General features: G+C 33.1%; 1 protein-coding gene and 3 non-coding genes across 4 annotated transcripts in view; 3 read left to right on the top strand and 1 right to left on the bottom strand.

The window, feature by feature from the left end:
• Positions 1 to 25,116, bottom strand: part of LOC129220628 (cadherin-23-like) — a 185,540-nt gene that overhangs the window by 68,702 nt on the left and 91,722 nt on the right. Inside the window, 1 exon segment of the mRNA XM_054855057.1 lies at positions 881 to 970. Coding sequence (XP_054711032.1) covers positions 881 to 970 — 90 coding nt within the window.
• Trnap-ugg (transfer RNA proline (anticodon UGG)) lies at positions 7,310 to 7,381 on the top strand. Its single transcript has one exon. It is a non-coding gene; the product is annotated as a tRNA-Pro (tRNA).
• Positions 7,919 to 7,990, top strand: Trnap-agg (transfer RNA proline (anticodon AGG)). The gene has a single exon. It is a non-coding gene; the product is annotated as a tRNA-Pro (tRNA).
• Trnap-ugg (transfer RNA proline (anticodon UGG)) lies at positions 8,356 to 8,427 on the top strand. Its single transcript has one exon. It is a non-coding gene; the product is annotated as a tRNA-Pro (tRNA).

Below are 25,116 nucleotides of genomic sequence, written 5' to 3'. Positions count from 1 at the left end.
TGTTCAATAGAATTGAGATCCGGAGACCTCAAAAGCCAACCCATACGTCGAATACTTTCTTTCTCAACATGCTTGTGGCCTTAATTTTCTACATGAGTGTACAGTAGAACCTCTCAATAAGGGACTGATGGGACCGGAAATTTCGTCCCTTAAATAGGGACGGAAGAATATGAAATGATGCATGCAATATATTAACTCAGTATAATTTCGTACTGTATTAGTATTTAAGAAAAATGCTAAAAATGATTTTTACTGAATGAAATTCAAAAGTAATTAAATTTGAAATGTTATTATTTTAATAAATAAAATTTAATTAGAAAAATGGGCAATGGCATAGTTTTGTAACATACATGAATTATTTTGAAGTAATTCCATGATTGAATATGTATGTACATGAACTTGTTCGATTTCATGCGACGTAACATTTAGTATGATATAAATTTCAATCAGTGTTCACATTTCAAGTTTTTAACTTGAAAGTATTCATTATCCTTCGACTGTGAGCCTACTTGAAAAGAATACTAAGAGGAGAAAACATGCATGCAAATTTTAGCAAGAATTTCACAACACATCAAATTTGTAAACGTTAGTGTCAAACTTTCATCAGTTGAATTTTTGATTCTTAAATTCTACTGTGTAAATTCAATACTTTGTATGATACATTTATACATTAATTGTTGTTAAGTTTTCCCTGTAACTGTCCCTTAAATAGAGTGTCCCTTATTCAGAGGCAAATATATGAAGGGCCCAATTTAAAGGGACTGGGACCAGCAAAAATGTCCCTTAAATAGAGGTGTCCCTTATTTGGAGGTGTCCCTTACAGGAGGTACTACTGTATAATGTTTTGAAGAATTTGATTGGAGTCAAAGAGTGCACTTACCAACTGCAGTGTCTTCTGACAAGGAGAAGTTTTCCATGTCTCCTCCGATTAGGAACTCTGGTGGCCGATTTATTTGACCGGAACATTTCGCTATGGAAAATAAATAACACATATATACATTTTTTGAAAAATTCATTTTTTTTATTCAGACAAGGAAATTGTATTTTGAAGTGAAATAAGTATTCGTAGTTCTCGTTTTAATTGAAACAGTCGTGAGTTACGATAATTTCAAAACATCTGAATGTTCACAGGCTTTCCCCCCAGCGAAACCATACATTTTTATACCACGTGTAACAGTAAGGAAAATTCAGATTCTGATGCTCAGCAATCACACCACATTACTGACTATAAATGTTCTCACATTTATATAATGATTTTTTTTTTCTTCACTTTTTTATTTGTCAAAACATAAGTAATTCATTTTAAGTTTACACACACACACACTTATTTATTCATTCATTCATTATTATTATTATTGATGTTATTATTATTACATTAAATGTTTTAATGCTATTATTATTATTATTATGATTATTATTACATTAAATTTTTAATGCTATTATTATTATATTTATTACTAGCTGACCCAGCCACGCGTTGCTGTGGCAAAAAAATTGGATTGAAATAAACTTTTACTCATTATTTTGATAGAATCAAATAAATATTTTTAATAGAGCTTAAAATAGTATAGCCGATTTTAAAATATATGAGATTGATAATGGGCGTGATTCAATGTAGAAACGATTCATAAATGTTCCTGGAAAATTACGGGCAGCTGATGTGGCCAATTTCTGCCAGTAACATGTCACGCCAAAACCCGGAAAGTTTTCCGATAAAAGTTAATAACCTTCCTGAAATTATCTCGGAAGCCTCTTGAAAAATTCGAAGATCTTCCCGTTTGAAGCTAGTCGTGTTTCTGGAACTTTAGAGTAAACATAGGAAGGGATAAAAAAAAACTTAACACCTTTTCTGATTTATTAAGGAACTTCACATTTCGTCTCAACGGCAGTGTAGAAATTTTCTGGCTATTTGTTGTACTGTATATTTTGATACAGTTCAATTTCACCGTTTCCAATACCCAGCAATTGCATAGAAAGTACTTGTGGGATTAGATTATTTTGCGTTTATTTTCGCATGTTCATGGTCAATCGCATTATCGCGACATTACGCTATAAAAACGATTATCTTAAACATGCGTTGATTTCATCCGAATAACTGGTAATGTCTACCGGAAGTCCGCAGACAGTATTCAGACAATTTCGCCTAAAAGTTTATCGTTGCCGTTCAAATCTTGCACAATCCTATGATGTGCTTCGAATGAATGCTTTTACTCATGAGCCATAGTACACTTATCCCAAATTTTAATTTCACTCTCTTGCAACACTACAGCCATTCCACGTTTTTTTTTTTCCTTTAATGTTACACATTGCGTTTTGTTTGTTATGAATATCTAATAGGCAACTTTAAAGCTGACTGTGCTGTTCGTCTACCATCTAAAAAAAGTAGCAGCAATGCCTGACGATGCAATTGTCTCTGCAATTTTCTGTTGTGAAAGTATCTTCGCAAGAATTAATGATATTAAAAATCTCTTGGGGAACAAAATAAAGAAAATAATTGTTTTCCGCTTAAATTCATTAACCTTCCTGAAATTAACCTGGAATATTTTTGAAGAATTCAGTAGTCTTCTTGGTTAAAGGCAGTTATGATTCTGGAACCTTCAGAGAAGCCTGACGCAGGTTTAATATAATAGCCTGGAACCTTCCTGCTTTTCTAAGAAAGCTCTCAAAGCATTAATACACGCATTGCCAACGCGAAGACGGACTCTCTAGCAAGTAGCTCGAATGTAACTCCTCTGCAACTGTCGCAAAACTTCGTGATCCAGTTAACTTTTCGCACTCATTGGGTGTTGAGTCAATCTGGACGAACCGTAATCGCTTCGAAACCGATACACCTATTAAATACGTTTAGTTAATCTTGATACTGGTGGAGTAAAATATTTTTCACAAAGGTGTGAAATCTGCAATTTGTAGCAATTCAAGGAAACGTTTTGAAAAATATAGTTGATTTTGTCAGGAAGTGAATAATAACCTGTAATATCCCGAAACATTATATGGAAATTCTAAGCAACATTTATGAGTTTTTTTTATCATGGTGTTTTCAGCAGTAAGTCATACGATTTTAGAGTTATATTCGATTAATTAACTTACACCGCCATCTATTAAGAATTTTTAGAACTAAACAATTAATTCACACTATTATTGCATAATTAATATGAAATTTAAAATAAAAAATTATAAAAACTATCCTATCTTTTAAGTTGGACCAAATGACACATAGATATGAAATTTGAGAAAAATCGGTTGAGTAGTTTCGGAGTTTACCCCGAACAAACATCGTGACACGAGATTTTTATATATATAGATTATTATTACCATTATTAGTAATATTTTTATTCTTGTTGTTGTTGTTAATATTATTATCTTTTCCAATGGTATTTTTTGTGACAACGCCAAAACTTGCACAATATATCATCAAACTTCATAATTAAGGCCGCTTTTTAAAGATTTTGTTCCGCGCTTTCGGCGAAAAATAAACAGATGACTCACATATATAGCGGTGTTTTTTCGAAATAACCGATTTGTTCTGGTTCTTTTTGAGCAGTGCTTTAATGTAAAGCGTCCAACGAGATAAACAGTATAGCTCAGATGGTTAGATCGTCGTGCTGAAAACGTCAGGATCGTGGGTTCGGTCCCACCGTGAGATTTGTCGTTTGTGAATGACCCTTTTTCCTCAGGTTAATTTTAATCCAAATTTCGAGGAATATCTCATGAATCAAAACTCATTGCAGGATTCTGAACCACAGTTGTATACTTTTGCATCAAAATCAGATAAGAAAGCGTTTATTTTAGCATGATAAATTGCAGTATCAGGAATAATATTTCCGAAGTTTTTTTTTTAATTACCATGAAAAAAGAATTGGATTTTTGACTTACCACAGTCAAGTGCAAATGATTCGTAAGGGAGAGCTAGTTATTATTATTAGTAGTAGTATCATTAAATTTATTGCTGTTATTGCTATTGCTTATAAAAACACGCAGCGTATTTTTTTAGTTTTTTTTTTTAGTCGAATTGATTCTTCCTTTTATTTGTACTTACGGTTGCAATTTCTCATTGCTATCTTCTAGCTGACTTAGAGTAATAAGGTTCAGTTGGTGAACTTTGCAGAGGCTGGATTATTTCTTAAATTTGAGTCATTTAAGTGAAATATTCTTTTTTACCATTTAACATTGATAATTTTACAAGTAAAAAACAGGTATACGTAAAACACATCGCTTATTTCAACGAGCTTCCTGCATACATACATACATTTTGCATATGTTAAATTGAATGCTAATGAAGCTTTTGCTATATTTTTTAGTAAATTAGTCAGTTGCTTCTCTCTCTCTCTTTTTGCATTCAGAATGTGTTTAAGTTGAATGCAAGCATCAAAAGCACATTGGATGACAAAGTTGTTGATGTTTTACCTCAAAGAAGAGAATTTTGCTTATGCGTAGGTTAGAAAGATGCAACATTGGAAAAATACCTATCACTTCCACAACGAGGTCAACTTACACCCGCATTCCCCCTCACAATGGAATAATAAAAAACCATTATTACCAAACAGTTGGCAACGAGTCGAAAGCAACAATTTTATGATAGACGTAAAGAAAGCTACGAATTTTTCGCAGCAGTAACTGTCAGAGAGTATGATAAATTGTCCCAAAATCAGGACAAGGATCTTTATTATCCATTCTATAACGTAAACTTTGGTGGCTGACATATTTATTAAGGTGTTTGATCGAATATGTTTTTAACACTTTCTCCTATTGATTCAGCTGAATTATATCGAAGAACCAAGAACTACAAAGTGAAAATACGAGAAACTCAAAAACATGGGATCATTCTTTGTCGATGTATGAAATGATGGCTGATTATACTATGATTATTTTATAAAAATAGGCGGATCGTTGTTCTAAAGTAGGGTTTCTCAACCGTTTTTGACTTTTGGACCCCTTTCGAGCTCTAAAACCTTTCGTGACCCCACTCGTATAAATATACTAATTCACACGTCACGGCCTTTAGTTTGGTGTATGTAGGGGAATGTGTGGTAAAGTGAAATAGCGGGCCAAAGTGAAATGGTGAAATATTTGCTCTGCTTTTACCGCCACCTATCTGGTAATATTTTAACTATGTAGTAGCATATGTAGTCTATTCCAGTCAGAAAAAACAAATACCGCCGAAGATAAAACATAAGATAATACAGGCAATTTTAAAAAATTGATACTCACATTGTAATACTATGTTGCAATTGCGAGTCAAAAGTTATTTTTGTCATTTATAAAATGATAAAGCTCTTCTTATTAACATTTCAAATATTAGTTGAGAACTTTTAATATTCGATGCAGTATTTATTTAGTTAAAATTAAGCTTATTTGAATTTTAAATATGTTTCACAATTAGGAAAGTACATGCGTGGCTAAGTGGATGGGGCAATATTTCGTTTAGTCGCTCAATCATTTATTAAATCACTTACGTATTTATTTGTTAAATTAATTCATTTACATACCTTCATTTAGTACTTCGATTATTTATTCATTAATTCCCTTATTTTCTTATTTATTCACTCTTTTACTTCTCATTTATTTTTCTTCATACATTAACTAATTAATCTATTTAGTTATTCGCTTCTTTCATTTATTCATTCATTCTAACTTTTTTGTACTGATTCATTTCATAAAAAATATTGTTTAGATTCGAATAGAAAATATTTCATTAGAAAAATATTTTGTTTTTAACTTTGCCCAATAAAAAAAGAAAAGAAAACTTTCAACTTTTTTAAAAACTTATAACCACTTTTTTAAAAATTTACTGTCAAAAATAAAAACATACTGTTTCAATGATATTTTTTTAATACAATGTTCTTTCTTTATGTGCTGTAATTTTCAAAACAAATTTCCAATTTGTTCATTTTGAAAAAGCTCAGTCATATTAACTATTTCACTTTGCCCCACAATTCCCCTACGTGTATTCGAAATTCAAGAAAATTTTCAGAGCTTGTTTTTTTTTTCTTTCCTTCTTTTTTACCTTATATTTGCAGCTGATCTGTAAATTTTGAAACAGATTTTATTTTTGATGTACTAAAATCGGGTTTTGTAATATTCGGGTTTTGCAACATTCTCTCTCTCTCCCCCCTCTCTTATTTAGCTATTTGATTTAGACTCTCCTTAGTCCAAATATATCTTTTTAATGATTATAACAGTTATCTGTAACTTTGAATGAAAAAGAAGAGTATTAGTTGGCATAAAGGTGAAGCCAAATTAATTCTCTTAAAATTATAAGTGTTATATTGCAGCAATTTGAAAATATTACTAATGTTTGAATAGCAATCGCTGGAAATCAGGTACATATTTTCAATATACACCTATGTTAACTTAGGAAAAATAAAATGTAGATCTGTATTATATATATTCCTCTCAGTGTAGATAATTAAAAATCGAGCTTATAAAAACGTATATAAAGGTAAGCAGTGTTTTTATCAAACAGATTACACAGGCTCTAAATTTCAAAAAGACTACATACAAATTGAAAATAGTTCGTTTCATAAGAAACTGAATGTTTCCCTTTTCTTCCATAGCCACACACACACACACACACACACAAGTTTAATATTTAAAAGTTAACTTTAAGATTTGTAGCTCGGTATAGATTTGCAGCAGCAAGAATAAAAGAGTTTGCATTGCATGGAAAAAAATTGCGCATTAAATTTCGAGAATTTCCTGTATTGAATAAAACTCCAATCAAGAAAAGACAAAAGATCTTCATCAGTGCTATGTGCTCAATGATCATTTAGCATTGTCAATTCTGCGTTGACGCGAAAATTTTACTCAATTTTTTTTTAAATAAAATGTTAAACAATTAATTTGGTCTATCATTGCAAAAAAAAAAAAGGTTCTCATAAACATTTTGAAGCTCATGTGGTTAGCAGGGCCCAGCTCTCTTCGTTTCTCATGTTCTTTGATGAATGAGTTTTCCCGTGTATTTTATATTTCAATACGTGAAATACTCTAAATAAGAAAATTTCAAGTTTATTTGTATTGGGAAAAGGCGGGGACGACCGAGCTGACAAAATGAAAAACAAAATAGTGCGGGAAATATTTAACTGCAAAAAGAAAAAAAAAATCTTTTAGATTACTTAAAAGTGAACGAGAAATTTGAAAAAAAAAAAAAAAAAAAAATGAAACTTTTATTTTTAGGATTTTAATACCAAGGATGTGACTTATCTCTGTTAACTCTTGAACCGTGCCTTTTACCTTCCACTCTCCGCTCTGGAAAATGGCTTAGTTTTACGAGATAGCAATTACTCCGTTTTCTTCCACTACCCGATCAGCTGGCTCGGTGGTCTAGGGGTATGATTCTCGCTTTGGGTGCGAGAGGTCCCGGGTTCAAATCCCGGCCGGGCCCAATGCATAGCATTTTTAGTTCTCCGACCCCCTTCTCGGGGGAAATGTAGTTTAAACTTTTTCAGAAAAAGCTTCTTAAAATTCATTGATTTTTCGGAAATTATTTGGTCCATGTACTAATTGTTCAAGAGGTCTTTAAGGTCACATAAGTGTCAATTTTTGAGAAAATACAGTTGTTTTTCTTTCAATATCGTGAGGAGTATGAAAATGTATTTTACGGCAATCGCGAATTCTCTTTCAATTCGAGAAAAAGTTTTTTTTACCCTTAGAAACTTTTAATTTCCTCAATATTGATTTAAAAATCATAGGTCCCTTATAAATCTTTTCCAATTTCGGATACAGTATTTGGGACTTTTAAAATCACCATTTTTCAGGAAAAGTCTTCTACATTTTTAATTAAATGTTGGAATCCATTAGGAAAATTTTGGCTGAAATTAAAATACGTTTTTTTAAGAAACATACTATCAATAGAAATGACCGTAGCTTAATGACAAATCAGCTTGTTATTTATAGGCTATTTAATGCACTGTAAGAAGGTGGCTCGGTGGTCTAGGGGTATGATTCTCGCTTAGGGTGCGAGAGGTCCCGGGTTCAAATCCCGGCCGAGCCCATGCGGAAAATTTTTTCGCTATTTTCTCCAATCTCAAATTTTTCCACATAAAGTTGAAATTATTTTAAAAAACTTCAGTTTACATAAAAAAGTTTCAATGTCCTTCCTTTCGTGAGTGAAGTAAAAATAAAAATGAACAATATTATTTACTTGAGTTAAGTTTTACTGAGAAAAAAAACGCAGAATATTAAAAAACGAACTGTTATTAAACCTCAAAATGAAACTTCTCTTTCAATTGAATGTCAGAAAAGTGATTCAAATTTACTATTCCACTTAATTCTATTTTCGAGTGCAATCCGCTGAAATTTGTTTTTTCTGCTATTGCTGAAAGGTTATGATCATTTTAACGCGCCTAACCGGTAGGAGGCTCGGTGGTCTAGGGGTATGATTCTCGCTTTGGGTGCGAGAGGTCCCGGGTTCAAATCCCGGCCGGGCCCGGAAGACTTCAAATTTTGTTTTTTTTTTTTTATTTAAAAATCTTGTTTAAAAATTTCTTGTTCAAGTGAAATTTAGAAAGCGGAAAAAATGCAGAGAACAGTAACAAAACATTTTTGTACAGCTCCATTTTAAAATGAATACAAACAATTTTCATTACAAGTTTGTACGTTATATTCATTAGAAAGTTAGCGATCTCCACCTGCCACAGGGCTAAATTAATGAAAAAAATACCGATTAAAATTTCATTTATCAATTGTAATCGCAATAAATACATCATTGACCTTAGAGTAGTATATAAAAGGTATTATGTGGCTGGTGAAAACTTTTCCATCAAAATCTAGAGCCGCTTTGATGAACTAGTGCATTAAAATTATATTACTTATATTTTAATTAACAGGAAGAAATTAGGATTATATTTAAATTAATTAGGAGTAGTTAGTTTCTACAAATTAAAAAACAAAATAGTTTTGCGCTAAAAGCAAAAAAAAAAAAAAAAAACTGAGTACTAATGAATTTTTTACTACCGGCAAACGGTGACTAAATATTTTCTCCAGTTTTGCCCTTTGATATAAGTATGCAGCACATTGTCAAGAAATATGCAACTGCTGAAATACAGTAGGCGCCGCTTAATGCGATCACGGTTAATGTTATCATTCGCTTAATGTTGTCACAATCACGAAGTCACAACAAGCAAAACCATGCTGGAAAAGATAGAAAAGCTGAATGTGCTCTGGAAACTGGTTTACGAATGTCAGGGATAATGGTCATAATTTACTTCACCTATTACTATGTGATTTAAAATTGAATAATTTAGTTCAACTTTTTATAATTCAGATATTTCCATTCTGTTAATCTATCAATTTATAATTTAAAATAGCGTTGAGTTGAGTCATCATGATTTTTATTTGAGGTTGCCAAAATAAAAGCACTTTAATTGGAAAAAAATCATTATTTTGTGTCTCTTGGATTCTTTTCGGTTATTGTTATAAGTCAGTTATTGTTATCAAATTATATTTGACCCAAAGTGATCACATTAAGCGGCGCCTAGCGTACATGATCAGTGTTCATGTACAGTAGAAACTTGTTTATCCGGTTCTCGTTTATCCGTTACATCTCGTTATATCTCCGGATAATCCGGATCAAATTTGTAGCTGATAACAAACATTATGCGCATAGATAATTTTAAATTATTTCAAAGGAGCACAACTAGGTAATGCAATACGGGACCAACAATTTAACACCGGTATTCGGTATTTTTAAAACATGATACCGGAATACCGGCATTAATACCGGAATTTAGAAATTTCTCAAAAAAGGATCAAAAACATATTGTTTTGTTGCTATGTTTTATAATGTTATGCAAAAAGTGCATCAATTTAAAAAAAAAATATTATGAACAATTATCAGATGCAGAAGCAACTACTATAAAAAATTAAATATTAGTAAGGAACAATGCATCTTTCTGAATTGTCACTAATATTCCAGACTCTACTCAACATGGTATCATTAATATTATTGGAACCATGAGCGATGGAAGACATCGAGAAAAAGAAAATGGTTTTTTTGTTCTTTTTCTTTCTTTTTTCCCTCATCTGTAAATAAAGAGCTTATGCTTGTGTTATATCAGTCGTCTTTCCTGGTTAGATGAAGATATCCAGAAGTTACAGGTAACTTGAGCCTTTTATTCCAATTGAAAGCAAGCAAATATTATTAAATTGGGTATACCACATTAAAGAAATTTTGACACTTTTCGATTTTACAGCACATTAATGGCCGTTAATAAGAACCACACACCAGCACAATCTCTATGTTTTTTTTCCTTCTTCTTTTTTGACATCCTCCTATATATCACGTGCTTTAATGTTTGTTTTAGTGTTCTTTTCTATTTGCACATTTATTACCATACTAGGATTCAAGGGCACCCATATAGGGGGGGGGCAGGTGGAGGCTCAAGCCCCCCCCCCTAGAATTTAGAACTTCCTTGCTTTTAGTACTTTTTTATTTGCAAAAATGTAAAAACATTTCTTCTCCAGCCATTAATGAATAATTCGATGAATAATAAAAATTAATGAATAATAAAAATTTCAAACTTTAACAACTCTAATCTGTACTGAAATCGATGTCTATGGCAAAAATATCCTGCTAAACCATGGGGAAAATATCTGAGCACCCCCTTAAAATTTTGCATATGGGCGTCCATGCTAGGATTGGCAATGTTTTCTAAAACCCAAGGTCTCTGCCAGAGTCCAAACCTCCCCTGGCCTTGCATAAAAGGATGCTCAAAAAAATCTACCGCAAAACAGAGCTCAACCAGTTAGATACAGATACAATCAGTAAAACAGGCTGCTTTTCTGTTGAAAAGAGAGTGTATTTCTTAATAGAATTTGACTTGACTGCAATTTTATTTGAAAAAAACTTGTAACTACCAATATATTGGGGAGTTCTCATAAATTTCTTGCAGAAACAATTTTGTTGTACTTACTTGCCAGTAATGTATTTATCAGAATGACTAAGATGTATTTCATGGTATGAGCTTTGGCGAAAATTCTGTACCCAATTTTTCCATTCTTGAACATAACGAGTATCTCCAATGGCTACCTCATTTTGGAATCTGAAACATTAAATAAAAAAAAAGATAAATAAATAAATAAAAATAAAAATAAAAATATCGTTGAAATTACTATAAAAAAATCTAATAAATTGTTGCTAGATTTTTTTCCCTTCTTTCTTTTTCTTCTTTTTTAAAAATTTTAAAAATGAATAGCTGCTGTTCGCTTCGGGCGCATTTCTAAATCTGGCGGGGAGGGGTACACCGAATTTTATATACGTTACAGGTCAAATTATTGAACTCTTTGCATGACTAAGGAAAAAAAAAACTTCTAATACAAAAGCTATTTCTATAACTAATTTGATTCTATAAATTGAAATGACACAGAGATGTGTTTTTTTTCCCTTTATTTGTAATTCCAACATAAAGTCTGTACATTCTACCCAAGTACATGGGCAACTTATTTCGCTAATATCGAGTCAGAGTTTTTTTTTTCTGTTTTTAGTTTGAAAATTTAAATAAAAAATAAGTATTTGTCGGTAAAAAAAAATAAATAAAACAAACAGTCGAAAATATTGGGAAATTTTCTACTAACTGCGCAAATTTAGTTTTTATTCTAAATAGTCAAATGGTAACAGAAAAAAAGAATAACTAAATAAAATTGAAATAAAAAGGTGTTGTGCTACTTTGCTATAAAATTTTAAATAGAAAGCAAACTTTTGATAAAAGAATTATACTTTCTTTCGATTTAAGAAATTTATAGTAACTATAGCCCTAATAAATCGAAATAAAATACTGTTAAGAAAAAAAAATCGCTGGAAAAATGTGTTTATGAACTTACACTACATTAATCTTTATTGTTTTTCATGTTTTCCGCTTTCGCTTTCACTTTTTTGACCAAAAAACCAAAAGAAAAAATAAGAAAGAATTTCCTAAATTGTCTTTATTACATATGGGAGTATGCCTCGGCTAGACATTTTTGCCATTATAAAGTCACCGGAGCGAAACTTTCATTTTTACGATTCCGGTTCACTAGAGCGAATTTTTCAAGGTTATGAAATAAGAAAATGCATGTGAGTTATTGGTAGGTCATCCTATTAAATAGGAATCAGTTGAAAAGGGACTTTAATTCCAAAGAAATCATTTCTGAGCAATCGTTTCGTCGCTTCACAGCTTTAAAAGAAGGGTCGTTTAATTTATGGACACTCTGAAGTCTTAGAAGGATCTAAGCTTGTGAGTTCTTCCCTCCAGTGAGTGCATTTGTTTTCAGTACAATGTAACTAATTTTTATTTTTAGCGCTTTAAAATATCCTTTTTTATTACAATGTAAGCTGTCGTGGATGGATGGTGGGGAGGAGGTGAGAGCAATACTGCCGTGTACAGGTGAACGGCAATATATACAGAAATGAGTTTTCGAGACATTTGAAGAAACGCACTTTGAATTCAGTACTAAAAACAGGGAAATGTTGTACTTTGATGTCTTGTGTCGTGTCTTATTTTCGACGGAAGCCAAATAAGAAAGCTTGTACGCTTGTACAATACAGCTAAAGTACAATAGATTTATTAAATAAATAAATAAATTAAAAAAAAAAAAAAAAAAAAAAAACGAAAAATGAAAAATTTGCAGTTACTGCCTTTTACCTGTCCACGGCAGAGTACTGCAAATGCAGGATGTCGTGAGGGCCCTAATGTCTTCTTTGCCCGTGGTCCTCGGAGTCAAAATCGACCCCTGCTTAGTAAAATTCAAATTTTACTTGTGGCACCCTAAAAATACGCAGGCCACCAACAGACATTCAGTGTGTTACAATTTACAATTGATTACATTGACCAAATTAACTTATTCTCTCGTGACGTCTAAAAGATTAAAGTAAACCGTATTACTGTGGTTTCAGTTTAAAAAACCGCACATTCACTTTAAGAATAATAATTTTGATACATTCTTACATTATCATTTTTATCTGTCAAAAGAAAGCATTACTACACACAAAATCAACATTAAAGCATATTTTCTCACACAACTTTATATAATGGGAATCATTGGCGACTCGTACGAGGGGGCAAGGGGGGCAACTGCCCCAAAGCAAAGAGGCCTTGCCACCTCACTTTTCAGAGTTAAAAATTGATGATTCATTTAAAAATAATTTTAATAGGGTTGAATGATTTATTTCACGAAAGTAAAAACTAAAAATTCCAAATATAAATGAACTTTTCTCATCTTACTTCATAAGAATAGAAGTTTAAAAGGAAAGGAGAAAGTCTGCGATGGCCATCCGTCTCGATATTTGATGCCATGTTCCACATTTTTAGAAATTATTAAATCAGTGTTATTAAAAGTCAGTTGCCCCCCCCCCCCCAAAAAAAAACCAGCTTCAGATACCACGCCTCCTAACCCCTACACAGGGCCTGATTAACGCACGGTCCGGTGGGTCCGCGGACCTGGGCACCACAAATTTAGGGGCACCAAAATAGCCTAGCTTAAATTAATTCACTTCCTTTTTTTTAAAGCTCATTTTACTTTTTCTCAACTTTAAGGGAGAGGGGGCTCAAAATTTTTAAAAATCAGTTCAAAACCTCATGAAGTTAAAAACATTTCGCGCAAAGAAATCGTTGTTCCTTAGCTCTGGAATTTCAAAATAATTACTCGGATGACATAGATGAACATTTTCCAGTAAAATTAACACACTTTCAAATTTTTGCAAAAGGTACTTTGGTATCTAACCGTTCTTGTTTAATAAGCAGTTTCTCAACCTCTTGACGTGCCGAATGGTAAAAATTTGAAGAAATTCCGTGGACTAGTGACGTTTTTTGCTTTGGATTCAAGAATCGTTATATAATCAGTTATATTAATGAGTTTTTCATTATTATTTACTTGAAATTCGAAAAAGAAAACAAATAATTACTATATTTATTATTTATAAACGAATAAACTTTTGAGAAAAACCACACACACACAAGAAAAAAAAAAAAAAAAAAAAAAAGAAAGAAAAGAAAAGCAGTTAAAATGTTGACGCATAAAATATTATATCAAATTTAGCAGAAAGTTACCGCCCCTAATCCAGAGCTAAGGCAGAACTACATGTAACAATCCAGACAGCCCGGTTATCACATCCAGAGACTGCAGTTTCGTTCTTATTAGTACTCATCAGTATGTATTAGTGAATAACAGAGCTGGCGGCAGATGTCATTTCCCTGAAGCTGAGAGTGCCAACTAACTGGTTAAAAAAGTAAATTTGTCTCACCAGCGAGACATGGTGCGGTTGGACTTGTGAGTTGAAAGCAAAACTTAAGTATTTTGCAGTAAGTTACCATCCCTAAGCCAGGGCTAAGACAGAACTACAAGCAATATACCTTAGCCCTGGGCCCTGGCTTAGGGGCTCAATTCGAGTTTACAATCCTGAAATCCGGATCCCGAATCCCGCAGGATTTTTTTCGGGATTGGTCCCGCGAGATTTCGCTCGCAATCCCGCGGGATTCTCAATCCCGCAAATGTTTTTCCATTCAAGTGTTTTCCAGCTTTTTCCGCTCATAAAACGATTATTTTCACAAGCATTATCCGAAGTTTGAATCTTCTTCTTCGTATATATCTACAAGAAGAGTAAGTAAAACTGTATCTCATGTGACCAACAATGGATTTACTATTTCAGAACAAAATAAAAATAGAGTATTTTTTCTGAGAATGAATTGGTATTCTCATTCGAAGTTTCAATTTTCATACCGTATTACCTCGCATTATCCGGCATGCCGGAAAAAGCGAGGTTGACCAGAATGTCGGGAAATTCGATTTTCCCGGCATGCCGGATAGTTCGAGGTTCATTTTGCAACAAAACAAAAGTAAATTTCCCCATTCAATTCGAATCAAAAAACAAAACCACTGCAAGAAAAATAAATAAATAAATCTCGAAAGTAGGGGAAGCTGCTGTACCAACAGACGGTTGTACCAACCTCAAGAAGTTTCAACGCCATCAAACGAACATTTAAGATTCTATCACATTTTTTCGGTTTTAGTAGGATCTAAGTTTTTATTTCGTCCGTCGTGGATTGTATTATTCATTTTTCTTGTAGGTATCATGATTCCCTGTATTTTAAAGGTTTTGTTTCTGATTTTTAATGTTGTAAAACTGTGGTCTTGTCGATGTGACTGGCTTGCAAAACCAAAATGGCGTACCTTTGTACACAAGGACACATAACCATATGTACCCACGAATGGCAATTGGGTCACACGTGAGTCTTCTTACTATGTGAGGTACCTCAAAATGGTGCCTTGTCATCAACGTCTGAAATTTGCTTGGTACCCAATGTACCTTTGTACCCAAGGACACATAACCATATGTACCCACGAATGGCAATTGGGTCACACGTGAGTCTTCTTACTATGTGAGGTACCTCAAAATGGAGCCTTGTCATCAACGTCTGAAATTTGCTTTCAACAATGATGATGGATTTGAAGTAGGACTTGAAGATATAGTAAGTTGAAGTAACCCCCACCTGTTGTAGAATCTACAGACCGTCAATCCCACCTGTTTTCATTTGAAGTCGACTCTTATAGATTTTTGTTGCTTTAATCTAAACTGTGTTTTTTTGTAATGGGTTAATTTTGGTTAGAGGTTTCAATTTGCATATAATTTGAGGTTATTATGTAGGTACATAGAGAGCCATAATATCATGAATCTAGTTAATTTTTTGTTTAAAAACATATTAATTAATTTTTCATAAGAACATTAACTCTCTTAAGAGTAATAACATTTTTAAAGAGTTCACTGATGTTAAAAATTAAGAAAAATTATAAAAAAGGGAAAAAACCTTCGATTAATTTTCAAAGTTTAATTTCTGTTGGATATTTTATTTAATATTATTTTCAATGAATGTTTGAAGTATTTCAATATAAAATTTCTTATGAAAATATATTGAGTATAATTGAGTTTCTCAGATCTATTTATATATTATTTTTTGTCATGGGTACAAAGGCACCGATACGCGGGGTGAACGGGGTATTTTACCCACGGACAAAGAAAGATGGTTTTTAAGAAAAAATTTTTGAAGTTGAAAGCTTTGAGATTTTCACCTGACAAAAATTGCCAAATTAGATGATAAGTTGTAGATTCTAGCAGAAAAAATTTCCGATCGATTATCTATTCCCAGAGACAAGCAAAAATTGAAATGTAAATTTTGTCCGTGGGTACAACAGCTTCCCCTAATCTTCTTTTTTTTTTTTTTTTTTTTTTTTAAAGATGTATTGCGAATTATAGTATGTGCTTGGAATATATGGTAGGTCACTATTAATGGATTTAATTATATGCCAATAAAGTAATCAATTCCGAAAAAATCATCGTTACTGTGATTTGTTCATAATTTTTTTAAGTAAATTATTTAAGGTCCCTTTTAACGAGGTAAGTTTAATTTTTATTTATTGAATAGCTATGGTAAATGCTTTAGCACTGGTTTGGGGGTGGTAACTTACTGCTTAAATGTTTGTTTACTTAGTTTTAATTTAATTTTTATAAAATTATTCGTTATTAAAGAATATTTTTCTTGTTAAAATAACAAATGACATTGTAAGTAAATATTTTTACAAAATTAGACTGTTTATTAATACCAATAAGATATGTATCGAACTTACAGTCGTTTTTCAGATGAACATATATTTTTATTGTATTATTTTTGATCTCGATTTTTCCGGCATGCCGGAAAGGACCAGACAAGTGTTATTGAAAATCTGTTGACCCCCGAATTTTGCAGCCTGTCGGATAATGCGGGGTAATACGGTACGTTCATGAATTGAGAAAATGCGTAAAACTTAAGAACATTTTAAAAATCATCACTGAAATTTAAAATCCAGTAAATTACGCTTAAAAAAATAGAGAAAGTGTATTACCTATTCTAAAACCCGCTGAGTAGCCTGAATGCAATGTTGGAGCACTTCTGTAAGTTTTAGTAATGCACTCAAAACATAAAAGTTACAAAAAGTGCACTCGAAAGAAGAAAGCAGTGAAAAATCTGACATTATTTATGTATTCAGCACGACTTTAAAAAGGGTGAAAGAAACTTGTATCAAACACAGGATGACTCTCATGAGAGTGTAGTAAGTTAAGCTGCTCAGGAGCGTGCACAGAAATTTTGGAGTCCGTCACAAATAACTTTCCCGGGACCCCCTTCATATTGTTTACCCGTATATTACACCCATCATTAAAAAAAAAAAAAAAAAAAAAAAAAAAAAAATTGGGAGTCTTCAGCCTCGGGCCCGGCCCAACAGGTGTCCCTTATCCCCCCCCCCCGTTGTGCACGCCCCTGAAGCTGCTCATATTTTTGAATTCTTCTTTAAAGTGAGAGGTAAAATTAGGGAAGTTATCCAAACACTTTCACTGAGACTGTAACTTGATGAAATGTTGAAATCAAGCAGTATTTACCCCTTGCTATAATAAATCAAATTCACTAATTCAGTGAACAACGTTAATGAAACAACAAAGGTATTATCAATGCAAGTTAAACTGAATACAGCAAAACACATATCCAACAGACATTGTCCAAAATTCACAGTTCTTGAGCAAAAGCAAAACATAAGAAAAGAAAAATCTATTTCAGAAGGTGAGGTTAATGTGGATTTTTTATCTAACTTTCCACAATTTCTTAATTTTAGTAAAATCAATTGCAGTGGAGCCACAGCGAGTGTTTTCATCAAGCGCATTATTTTTAGAGTAACAATCCTTTACCATCCCATACGAGCGGCACACTTTTGCTTACCAAACGATACTTGCCAATTAAGATCTGACTTTGTAGTGCTTTATAATTGTTGTACAGAATTCAAGAAGACTACTAGTTAAAATAGTAGAGGCAGTCTAAAAAGCACAATTTTTTCTCTGTCATAAAAATTTAATTTTTTGAAAAATAAAGTCCATCCCGCGGGATCCCGGGATCCCGCGGGATGAGCACTTTACAATCCCGAAATCCCACGGGACTGAATTCGACGCGGAATTGGAAACCCTAGGCTCAATTCACGAATCGAACCGCACTATGCTGCATACACTCGCTGAAGAGATAAATTTACTTTATCTACCAGTCAGTTTCATTGTGATGACATCTGCCTCCAGCTCGGTTATTCACTAATCCAGACTGATGAATTCTATTAAGAACGAAACTACAGTCTCTGGATGTGTCTGGTTTTTGCATCATATCAAATGTTATTATTATTGGTTACTTTTTTCCTCCAGAAAGGAATTTTCATTTTTTTCTCACGCAGACAGGTAAAAAAAATCTGCTCAATTTTTATGACCGCTAAGCCAGACCTTAAGAATCCCTGAGAGCACAATATGATTTTTCAAACAGCTTTTACTTAATTTCAAAACTGGTTCATACTGGTTTTAAATCGCTCGGTTTAATCGCTGCATAAATCACTCATGAAATAGCTAACTAAATCGAATTACCACACAACAATGGATTCATCAAACGTGAACTGCATTGCAAATGCTCGCCTATTACAACTCTAAACAAGAAGCAAAACTCAGAAAACATCGTTATGAGAACGCAACTGCACAGTAACATCATAAAACTAAAAGCATTCAACCAAAATAGCCAACAATTTGACTATCGTACTTGAAGCCACTCAACTCAACTCTTCCACACGCGAGAGAGAACGACGGAACTCAGTTACTGAAGCGACTTCAGTTCGAAAGTAAGAAAACAATAAAACGCAAGCGAACAAAATTCCATCATGCCATCAATTTTCGCATGCGTGTTTGATATGCTCAATTGAAGATGGAGAGTCTTGAATATTAAAGTTCCTGAAAATGAAAGAAAGTGCATCATTTCCTGTGAACAAGACTGTCGGTAAGGAATATTAATAGTTTCACCGCTGAATCAGTGTGAAGACAACGATAATGCATCAGTACTGGTTCGAAACAAACTTTTTTTCTTTCACTGAAGCGTTCTATTTATAAAATGTTTCCTGTATTTTTCATTATTTTTTGTTTCATAGCACTTATTTGTTACAAATGTACATATGGTTACTTTTTTCTTCAATTTCTTTATTTTTATCCATTTGAGTGTGCTAAATAATTTCATTGCACTACGATTCCGAAAAAAAAAAAGAAAGAAAAAATGAAATTTAATTTTATGCGAGTTATATTTACGTAGTGATGGTGGTTAGTGTTTAAAACTCATCTACCGCCTTTGTTTTTTTTTTTTTTTGGGGGGGGGGGTACATTTCGCACAGACTGCTCCATTGAAAGTTTTAGGGGCTACTTTGAGAGGAGTTTTGATCCCTCGTTTTTGAAGGCTGTCCTTTTGGGTGCTCAGTAGCATTTGAGAAGGGTGTATCATCGCCTTTGGGGGGGGGGGGGGAGGGGGGCTATAACTCTTGCTCTTCAGTTATGTTTGCTACTTCCAGTATAATCATCTCACCTGTCGTTTATGTTACCGTGAAAGACTTAGTGATTCACCTGAAATATTTGATCTTACACCGGTGGCTTTGAAATGTAAATGTTGATATTCGCGGGAGAATGTCAGTATTTGCTAGATTTCGGACTTTTACAGTGACATAGTATGTTCGTGTGAACTATTATGACCTCCCTCCACCATCCGGAGAAAATTCTGGCTGGTATATAAAACTGTTTTCACCTGTTTAATGGTATGTGTCTTGAATCTCAGTTACAATTATCTGACAAGGAATAAATATTTAAAATACTTAAGAGTTCTGCAATCCAAATTCAAAATAATAGAATACTTTTCACTTTTTGGGAAAAAACTTGTTCTAACCAAATATAAGTGCAAATTAGGTATTTAAATGAACATGCCACCTTTCTTAGATCTTAAAGTTTTCATTTCATCTCAAATATACTTCATTAAAAAAAATCTTAGAAAAAATAATCCACAAGTTTAAAGTGATGAGGGTTTACATTGAGTCAAAAAATTGGAATATTCAAACTAAAGGGGTTTGAGGGGGGGGGGACATTTTCAAAAGAAACAATATTAATACTTTAATGCGTCATTTGTTTGCTGGATTCAATGCTTTAATCCTCTTACACACGAAATCTAGAGCCTATTTACATTCATCGCCTCTGACATTGTCTCCATACCTCTTCAATGTGGCAACAAGTTCAATTTTTTGGGCGGGCACTAGGTCTTGATCCGCTTTTTCAAGATCTGACGGTGACACAAGTTCTTGATGGTATTGAGATCGGTAGAGTTTTTTTAACCAGTTTAATACCGAAATTTTTCCTTCTGTTTATAATCTACGATTCAATTTAGTGATGTGACACGGAATAGAATCTTGCTGAAAGATAAATGTGTCACTGAATGTGTCATGCTGTGCCTCAGATGAAGTATCATGCAGTATTCTTAATAAAAGGCGGAAGTCACACATATTTTTATTTTAAGATATATGCAATTGCCCAATTCCAGCAGCCCGCATGCACCCACATACCATAAAGGATGCTTCAAATTTGAGAGAACGTCTTACACAAGATTTCTTACACGCTTTACTTTTTAAACGCTGAACCAGAACACCTTTTTTGTTCACAGGTATTTCAAAAATGAGATTCATCCCTAAATATAATACTTTAACTTGTTGCCCCTATATGAACTTCTCTTTGCTCCAGGAGAGGCGTGCACTTTTCTGCTTCATGTTTATCTTTGTTCTTACTTCGCAGTTCTGCAATCGAAACAGCAGTTTATGCAACCGTCCTAGTGTAGTTGGCGTGGATAAGAAAACAATACATACTGTCCAACACTAGTGGACATAAGAAGCGTTTTTCAACGATTACTTTGGACGATTCTCTGTAATTTGAATTCATGTCTGCCAGTTGTTACAGCTTTTCTGCCTCATTTACTTCAGTTACTTTTCAGTTGGTTAGTCCTAAATCCCTTTAAAATCTTGCACACCGTAGATTGTAAAACGTTCATTTGAATTGATTTGGATTTTTTCCCTAACCTTAAGCAATGATAGAATACGTAACTTTTTTTTTCCTATTTAACATCTTGACAATCCATTTTGAGCAATAAAAGGCTTTTAAAAGGGCGTAATATTATCTGGGTGCCAAGCTTCATACTTGTGACAAACTATCGGTTAACAGGTATACAAATATTTTCGCTATTTTTTTAAATTCGTATTGAATGAATAGATTCTTCTAATTTTTTGACCTATATAAACAATCCATATAATTTCTCAATGTGTTAATGTTCCATAAGTTGTTAAAATGATGTCTGCAAAGGTTTTGAAATGGATTTACCCATTCATGAATAAAGTGTTTTACTCTTTTGAATTTGCATGCGTTCACTTATCCCGACGCAGGGACAAGTTTTATTCCAAAAGTTCTGATATTCTATTATTTTGAATTTGGATTGTTTATATAAACAAAATGCTGCATTTTATATAAAAAAAACGCGAAATTTCGACTTACGCGAGGGGTCTTGTAACGCATCCCTCGCGTAAGTCGAGACTCGACTGTATATTGTTTCTCATAAATATTTCTGACCTAAGCAATGCCTGGTATTTTTGCTAATATAATATTAAACTGAAACGTTTTTCTCGTAAAAAGAGAATATCAAGTTAACACGTTCACTGCAAATGTTAAGAGCTTTTGGTTCCTTCAATGGGGTTGTTTCCTTCAGTCAAAAGTAGTACTTCTAGTCACTGAAATTGATAGAATAAGCAAAAAAAAAAAAAACATGGACCTAGAAAATTCTTTCATTTTCCCAACAGTTATATTTTAATGAATTTTTTAAAACGTCCGATTTTGCAAACAAGGCGTGGTCTTGATGACGTCACAAATAATGCTCTTTGGCGCATTTTGCACCGCGTTTCCACGTTATGATAATCAAGAAGCGAATTAAAATTGCGCTCTCCGCTTGCTATCAACCATATCGTTGCCAATACACGTGAGTAAAGATGCGAATTAAATATTTTACTTTGTGGATGGCAACACAGAATGGCATTTCATCATTTGTGATGTCATCGGCAAGAAATGTAAACAATAAAAGCGCAACGATTTAAGTATTTTTTTAAAAATATTAAACTTAAACAAATTATTTAAAAAATGGTTAGAACCTATGTTTTTAAACATGTTCTTTCAGGAAAAAATGCTTTAAAAATTTTGGAAACGACCCCATTCAAGTACAGGCGTCCCTCGAACAGTACTTGTACAACACGGTTTCAATATTACACGGTACGAGACTTCAATTTAATACTTCATGGTTTTGATATAACACGAATGTTATCTTTAAAAAAGATGGAATTTCATTTTTGTTTGATACATTCTGTTAATTTGGTAACTGCAATAAGTTTTTACTTTGTTTTTATGAAGCTTGGTTTCGATATATCCCTTGATTTACATTATTTCTAAGTCTCGTATAACACGGTTTCGATCTAACACGAAACAGTTTCCATACAACACCATACATATTGACATGATTTTTACTATGTACATGATTAATTAGCGTAAAAAATAAGTTAAAATATTATTTTTCAAAAAGTCTCATATATCACGGTTTTGATACTACACGGTACTACCGTGTTATACGAGGGACGTCTATACATCATACTGTTCAAAAAGCTTATAGCGTAAAATATTATTTTTATTGATTTAATAGTTATGCAATATAATATATATTTTTTTGAAGTTAAAACTTTGAAACAGTTCTAAAATAATGTAAAATTTAGAAAATACATAATTTTGCACCTGTCAACCTGATTTGGTTTCCTACTTCTCTCCCAGAAGCTAAACATTCCTATTTATACCTAGAAGCTGCAAAAAACGGAAAGTCTAGCAACACGAGATAGCTCGTAAGCTGCTCCCTCATCCAGAGTTCATCAACTACGAATTATCTCGTCGTTGGCAGTCACAATGTTAAGTAACCTAAACCCAACGTCGTGAGCTTTATAGATCGAATGCACGGATGGAAGTGAATAACCTGAGCATGATCGTTTCAATTCGAGGTTTTTGTTCCCATCGCAACTTGACCGTTACTAACGGTTTTCCTTTAACTCCTTCAAAAGTGTCCTCTTTAATTGCCAATTAGAGAGGGCGGAAGTGTGAACTTTTCTCCTTTTTTCACTTTTGCCCTTTTTGTAAATGCAAAATATCAATGACCCGTGGTGGTTATTAGACCCGAAAGATGATACAGATAATCTGTCTGGGTAATTTTAAAAGTAAATGGATAGTAGTTTGACATCACTTATGAGAAGAGGAAGGTAGTTGTTGATCAACGTATTTGATACTTCTGAAATGCTAGTATGAGAAAAGAAGTTATCCAAAAATCTTTGTGTTTTAGGCATCAAATTTAAAGGGCATGTGTACCGAAATCACCTTATGTATATCATTTCTACCAGAAAATTGCATTCCGTAGTAACTTGAAAATTATCGCTTTAACTGTCGTTAAGGATTTACAATTGACCCCTTGATGATGCAATGTGGTCTGAGAAATGTTAAAAATCTTTCTTCGGTATTTTTAGACTTGTCATCAATGATGACACTTGGGCAGAAAATATTTGTACAAGTACTTGATCTTAGCTAATTTGGTCATGACTAATTCAAATTCATTAGCTCGATCCAAAAACTGCAGTTTTTGTAGATAGCATTCTTAACATCGATTAAATCACTTTTTTCTGAATGCACAAGTTGGTTTTTTCGTATTTACAGTCGTGACAATTTTTGTAAATGTGCCTAGGAGATTCATATATAAGGAGAAATGCTGAGTCATTTTATTCTTGCTAACACCTTAGGTCAGGGGTTCTCAAACTTTCTCGACTCGCGACACCCTTTGAAGAATTAGAACTTTCTCACGGCACCCCAGTCCATCTCTATTATATAAGGTAAGTGCCCCAAACAAGACCAATCTGCGTTTCATAAGCTAGTATCTCGCTCATTTGTGATTGAATTGGCTCCAGCTTTTGTATGGTCACCAGATGACTCACAAAAACTAAGGAAAAAAAAATGAACAAGTGAAAATTTAAGTTTTAATAATGTTTTCCAGCAGTTTTAACAGGGAAAGACGTTAGCCTTGTTAGGAACATAAACTAGTCTTCAAGAACAATAAATAACTTTTTCATACTAGTAACCTACAGTGATCCATGTACAAACGAAACTTACTGTTGTATAATAAGGTCAGGTAGTTTTGACATCACTCTTCTGTAATAACTTTTGTTACCTTGTTTCTGTTGCCTGGTAATTTGAAACTGCTTGTTGATGACACTTTAACATCAGTTAATGTTTCTGATGACGATGAAATCACGATCTAGCAAGGTTTTACCATGCTACATCAATGGGGAGATGACCTTATTGGTGAAAATAACTTTATTCTGTACACTCACCTTAATTACATATTGACACTATGGACACTTCGCTGCACCCTTCGTCTCTTCCTACGATACCCCAGAGTGCCGCGGCACCCAGTTTGAGAACCCCTGCCTTAGGTCAATCATGCAAAAGTTACAGTCCCTATAATAATTTTCGTTTTCCCACCAGACCATTCGAATACCGAACCCTTTTTGTTCAAGTGAATTTTTAAAACCCTTGTTGCAGACAATATTATTAAATTTCGAAGAAACTGAATTATAGAGAGAAACCAGTTGCAAATCTGAAATCAAAAATTCGAAAGTATCCAAGATACGTTAGATAATCTCACGCAGGAGAGAAAACAAAGCAATTTGCCAGTGTAATTAAAAAGCAAAATTAGCTGTCACCGAAGGCCACGAGGTGACAGAATGAGGGAAAAATGTTGATTGAAAAATAATCTGTCAATCGTCACCCGGTCGCAATGACAATAAAAAAATTCTTGACATAAAAGTGTTCAAAAGCCATTAAGCAACTGGTACAATCTTTTACACCAAAAGCAAGATGCAACCTTTAAGAACTAATAAATTAGATCTGTATTACGTACATTAATTAAAGTATTTAGGATTGTTAATGTCAACAAACTAAAGTATGTGTATATCTTTTAGTACTTTGAGTAATAAAAAGTGACCACCATTTCAAAAATGTGGGGCTACCATTTTTTTCTATTTCCTTTGTATTTCACATTATCACAATGATTCTATCATTTATACTATTTCACAGAATATTACAATATAAGAAGAGCCCTTTCAACAACTTTGAAAATAGCCCCAAAATCGATGAGTACCTGTTACCATTTGTACCTGCTGTCTCCAAAT

The sequence above is a fragment of the Uloborus diversus genome, chromosome 4 (genome assembly GCF_026930045.1).
Source record: "Uloborus diversus isolate 005 chromosome 4, Udiv.v.3.1, whole genome shotgun sequence".
NCBI lineage: Eukaryota > Metazoa > Arthropoda > Arachnida > Araneae > Uloboridae > Uloborus > Uloborus diversus.
The sequence above is the reverse complement of the archived record's forward strand: the minus strand, read 5'-3'. Positions and strand labels throughout refer to the sequence as shown.